At 44.6% G+C, this 5,623-nt stretch overlaps 1 protein-coding gene across 3 annotated transcripts in view; it reads left to right on the top strand.

The window, feature by feature from the left end:
* The window catches only part of LOC109955598 (interphotoreceptor matrix proteoglycan 2-like), a 22,958-nt gene extending 17,341 nt beyond the window's left edge, over positions 1-5,617 (top strand). The window contains exons 17-22 of one of the 3 annotated variants that reach the window (XR_002274290.1): positions 279-467; positions 551-785; positions 1,498-1,577; positions 2,946-3,003; positions 3,374-3,439; positions 4,089-5,617. Coding sequence is in view for 2 of the 3 variants with exons in the window: in XM_020591897.1 (XP_020447553.1) it covers positions 279-467; positions 551-785; positions 1,498-1,577; positions 2,946-2,979 (538 nt within the window). In the remaining variant the exon portion in view is untranslated. Of the gene's footprint in view, positions 1-278; positions 468-550; positions 786-1,497; positions 1,582-2,945; positions 3,004-3,373 lie in introns of those variants that run through there. The other 2 variants (XM_020591897.1, XM_020591898.1) reach the window with 2 other exon arrangements.
* Positions 5,618-5,623: the final 6 nt, after the last annotated feature.

Raw genomic sequence — 5,623 nt, forward strand, 5'->3', positions numbered from 1 at the left:
AAGACATTTCCAAAACATATCAGTTTCTAAAGTTTTAAACCAGGAAATAACCAAGTTTAACTTTTTCTTTTCCTGTTTGCTTTTATTTTCACATAGGTCGTCAGCACTAAAGTCTAACAGCTTGAAATGTTTTCTTTCTTCTTTAAATAGTCAAGTCTTTGTTAATAAATTTGGCCTTAAAGCTCACTTGCCAGAGAAAAAAGCATACTTCCTGCACAACCTGGAGGTTGATACTGTACTAATCCCAACGGGAATCGAACCTGTGACCTCTGCTCCAGGTGTCGGGTGGGAGAGAACTGGTGGTACCGCGGTGAGCACTGTGAGGAGTATGTTTCTGAGTCGCTGGTGGTGGGGATTGCCATCGCCTCGGTGGCCGGTTTCCTCCTGATGGCGGCCTGTATCATCATCTTCTTGGCCAGGACGCTACGAGAGCATTACGGTGGGGAGGACGCCGAGGACCCACTGAGGTTAACAGCCGCACCAGCTTTCAGCTTTCAGTCAGATTAATTCATTAGAAAAGGTGAAAAATTTGAAATTGTCCCTCTGTCAGGGGGAGTGACAGTGTTCCCACACTGGAGCGCGCCACCAAGTTCAACCCCATGTTTGAGAGCGGCCCAGTCACGGCCCAGCACTACTGTCGCTATGATGACAGCGCACCCCGGTATTACCACTGCTGTGACCCTGGCCAAGCCCGGTACAGCAGCTCCGTTAGCGCTGATGCCTCCAAAGACCTCGGCAGTGACGAGATACGACACATGTACCAGAACAGCACACTCAGCAAAGAGGTGAGAGAATTGTGTTGTGTGTTTGACTGTGGCTTCATATAGCAGGTTGTACAAGACCAGGAGCCAGAGCTAAGAGCTGTTCCAGCACCAGGTGTGGGTCTGCTGTCTATCCAACAGGCCTCAATTGGATCATACCGGTGCCCTGTCAGTGTCACAAAACTGTTACAGTAAGAGTGATGCTAGGATATGAAGTACTCCAGATGTGTACTGTCCTACAAGGAGGTGATTTTTTTAAAGTTTTACTGGTGGTGACAATGAAGGAAGTAACAAGACAAGACCGGCCTTTGCTGGAGAGACAGAGACATATGGCACATTTTACTACAGGAGCTGAATGAAAAATGAGAAAACAGTCTTCTTATAAATCCCCTCACATTGATGACAGCTACTAAAACACTGCATAAAAAAAGAAGGGTATGCAGTCTTAAATTGTGTCCGTCTGTGTTTTTCACAAACACATAGTTTATCATGAGACCCACTGACAGAAGTGGCTCAGATGCTCTCCAGGCTCTTTATCTGCTCTCCGTCTGCAAATAGGCCTCTGCCTCTGCAGCCACAGAGAGTGTTCGCCTCTTTGGACACGGACAACTTGGTGTTGTGACATGTTTTTGGCTTTCAGTCATATGCAGATGAATGTTTTACCTGTGGTCTGCACCTGGTTCCCTGCTGACTCTGACAAAAACGTTTTCTCTGTGTCAACCTCTGACCTCTACAGGAGATCCAGGAGCGTCTCAGGATCCTTGAGCTGTGTGCCAGGGATCAGCACTTTTCAGACTTTGTGCGACAGACTCAAGTGTGAGTGGTGTAATGTCTGTATGTGAAACTAATGAAACTGAAACCCAAACTTAGCAAAGTGAGACTAACCACTAAGGTTTAATCTTTATTTACTCTGTGCAAAAATTTGGAGTGCACTTATTTGTACAGAAATAAAGTAAGAAAATGTAAATAATGTAACCAAAAATCACTGAAGATATTACACCTGTTGAAAAGTAAGTCCAGTTATAATCAAATAATTCAAATACATTAAAAAACAAAAAAAGCAGCAAAATAAACTTAAAAACTAATGACAATTAACAAGTAGGAAAATAAATCTAATGTATTGAGCTAAAGCCAGACTTACGTTTAGCACTAACAAACATTCTTAAAAACAGGTATCAACCTCCAGACAGAAAGCAGAAAGATTTACTGCACCGAAAGACAGAATGAAAGAACGCGACTGTCCAAGTGTTCACCAGTCTCATTGTCACACAGTTTGAGCAGCAGACGCCGGAAACTCTCTATCTTTCACATGAGCTGCGTCCTCTTTCTTTTGTCCAGCTGACTCTTTACATACATGCTTTGGGTTAGAGTCACAAGTTCAAACTTTGCTCTAGCTCTTTGTTTTTGTGGGCATGTTAACGTCTTTGCTTTGGGCTTTGAGTTTCACATTCTTAACCCCATCCGGTCCTTTGAGCAGCAGCTCTGGAACTTTCTATCACATACGTCGTGTCTTCCTCAGCAAGTGGAGGTAGACAGTGGCCCTAGAATATCCTGGTCGTTTTATTCCTAGACAAGGAAATCTGATCTTAAGAAGAGCAACAAGCAACTGTCATGTATTTTTCTCATGAATACAGTTGTACCTTGTTTAAATCCCGGTCGGCTTAGAGCTCAGTTTGTCATTTGGTGGTGGCACTGTTTAGAAAAACTAGATGTTCTCCTCCAAACCTTGATGCTTGTGTTGGATGTAGTAAGCTACACAGTCACAAAATCTAATCAATCTGAAGCTCTTTCCCCTCTGTGAAGGCTTTCCACCAAACAAATACAAGTATTTTTACACAGAAACCTCACAGAGTCCAGGTTTAAACAGGATATCCAGTGAACTAATCTCCTGCTCATCTGAATTTGTCTTGAAGGAAAAGACTAGGAAACGTTTAAAAATAGCAGAAGGTTTTGTAGACGCTCCAGCAGCAGCTTCAAAGAACCAAACAAGCAGCCGTTTGACCTGAAATATGGCCAAATATACAAACAATAATGGTGATCCTCTCTCTGCTCATCTGTTTACATCTGGGGTTGTACTCTGAGGGGCTCTGTGGTTTGGACGGGGCCTGTTTGTACCACATCCCTCTGTGGCCAGAACCACTAATCCACTTAAAACTAATCCAATTCTCTCTTGTTGCTGAGCAGATTCCTGGAGAGGAGAAGGAGCTCCACCACATAGTGAGCAGGACCCGGTGGCTTCCAGGTACGGACAGCGACTCTCCCACCTGTCACCACTCCTCTGTCGTTTTAGGACAAACTCAGCTGTCAGACATGAAACACTGTCAGACTGTTTCAGATGCTGTAAGGCTGCATCACGTCACAGGCCCTAACACTCAGATGAGATGGTTTTGTGTTGATGCTGTGACACAACATACTGTATCTCTGTGGACGAGGTGTTTGCAGCTGTACAGGTTGAACAACCGACCGGACAGACTGCTCCTACGATCACGTCCCCAGCTTCGCTGTTGACTGTTTCACAGGGAACTGTTGTCTGTCAGAGTCCGGCCGACACCTGACAGTGTTGTTCCTGTTAGTGGTTGTACTGATGACTGAACACCTGTGTTTCTCTACAGAAACCTGCCTTTGACTTTGACCTGAGGAGAGAAGAGGAGTTCGTCTTCTGCTCAATGCAACCGCAGGTGAAGGTGACCGGACTCTGAAACACCTGGGACTTTACTCTTTAAAGGCAAATCCTGCACTGATGGGCTGTTTCCTCTGAAGTGAACTTTGACCCTTGCATGGTTGCCTGTTCTTCTTATCTTTACCTGTAAATACTTATGTTTTCACTCTGACTTTATTTCTGTACAACTCTTCTGAGCACCTCTGTCTTATGCTTTAAATGGATTTCATGGTTTTAGCTTGAACTCAAGGGTTTTCTGTTTGCATCCCAACCTGCACATCACCACTGTCGTAGAACAGGGCTGCTTCTCAGGTCTCTTATGTGATCGCTCCACCCAGAATGACTTCCTGGCGTTCCAAGTGTCTTAGATCAGCTCTGAGGAGTAAGGATACACGAAAGCATCCTTCACAGACGTTTTTCTGAAATCAGTTGGTGGTTGGACGCTTCTGATGAAAGAAGTGTCCGACCACCTCTCTCCTCACACATTTTTCTCTCATTCCACGTGTGCAGTACTAAGATGTAAGTGAGGGAAGTGCTGTTGTTCATAAGAGACTTGGGAAGCAGCCCACGTCGCTGAGCTTTCGGACTCTGCGACTGATTATCAGTGAGAAACTTGTTCTGTTCTTTGTCCCACAAACTTTCTTCTGAAGTCCTTGATTTCATTTCAGGCAGTTGTTTCTCTGACACGGTTTGTGAGCCAGCTGTGACTTGCAGCGCCCCCCCATCGGTGCCTTCACTATTCTGCTTATCTGTGGTTGGATGAGCCCTAGACGTTAAATCAGCATTCCCATAAATCCATGACAACTGCAATCATTAAGCTTCCTGTTTCCTCCTCTGTCCTTTGTTCCTCTACCAGCTGCTGACAGAACACAAGCCGCCACGCCTGGGACTCACACGATGTTTACATTTCTCAGTCACTGCTGGACCATTAGCTGATGTGAACTTGTGTAGCTTGTCAGTGTCTTGTACTGTATGTGCATGTTGTTTAAGGATTCCTTTCTACAAATGTTCACACGTGGTCACCCAAGAAGGAACTGGTTTTAAAGCTGCCAAGGTGTCTGAGCTTACGATCCAGTCTTCTTCACACAGGTTGTTTTGTTTGTTCACATTATGTTAGACACACAGGGTTAGGAGATTTACACAGGATTGAATCTCTGTCATGCACCCAATCTTTTTGTGGAGTTAGTTTATCATCTAACTTATTCAAGATGCAGTGTTCACACACAGTATTATCTTATGCAAGATACAACATGTGATGTTGCTTGTCCTAATTGTGCAAGACATTATGTTGTTTATTTAGCCTGTTTCATACCATCATCTCACCCTTACAACTTGCCTTTTTTGCACAAGTTATGATGTTTCTGCACTTTACCTCATCCAGGTAAGACCATATCTTAATTGAGGTTTCAGCAGAATTTTCCTGTCGACCAAGTCTTAGTAAAACCTTCAGACTTTGGCAGCTTCATAGTGAAGTGTGTTATGACCCTAGAGACTAAAAAGGGTCACTGAGTAGTTAGGTGGATGCGTTGGAGAGTCGGCCCCCAGCCATAACAGCTGTGTCCTCAGGGCGGTCAGTGAAACTTCCCCTGACCTGTTCCTGTGTATGATAACCCCCCCCAGGCTGTAGCTGATAATGCATCCAGGAGTTAAACAGCTGATATTTGCCATTGTGTGTTTAGAAGCGTGTGTTTGTTTCTCCCAAGAGCCCCCTCAGCCCCACACGTCCTCCATGCTTCTTGTCCCATAGTCGAGGTAAAAGCCTGAGTTGTTCCATGATGTGTGCAGGTGTGGGGCTCTGCCGTCCGCTGTGTTTTCTGTGCTGTTAGTGGTGTTGGAGTGCGAGGAGGTAACCACAATTTGTAAGTCTGAGCTGGCACAGACACATTTTTCTAAAATAAAGTGTTTTTTCCAACATGGGGAATGTGTTTCAACGTACTTGTCAGGACACTGTTACTTGTAAACATGACAGAAGTCAAACACCTGCCGTAGCTGTGTGGTTGAATGTTTGACTGTTGCCAGGGAGCAGTTTGTTTTCTGGAAACGTTCTACTTAGAATCTACTGATTTTTCTATTGTGAGAACAGAGGATGTGAGCGAGCACGACAGGAATATCTACCTGTCGGTCAACCTCATCCTCATGACAACCTGATGACAGCACAGGTAAAGGAAAAGAAGAGCGTGAACAATGAGAGGATTACACTTTT

Source organism: Monopterus albus, unplaced genomic scaffold (genome assembly GCF_001952655.1).
Source record: "Monopterus albus unplaced genomic scaffold, M_albus_1.0 scaffold16.1, whole genome shotgun sequence".
NCBI classification, from domain to species: domain Eukaryota; kingdom Metazoa; phylum Chordata; class Actinopteri; order Synbranchiformes; family Synbranchidae; genus Monopterus; species Monopterus albus.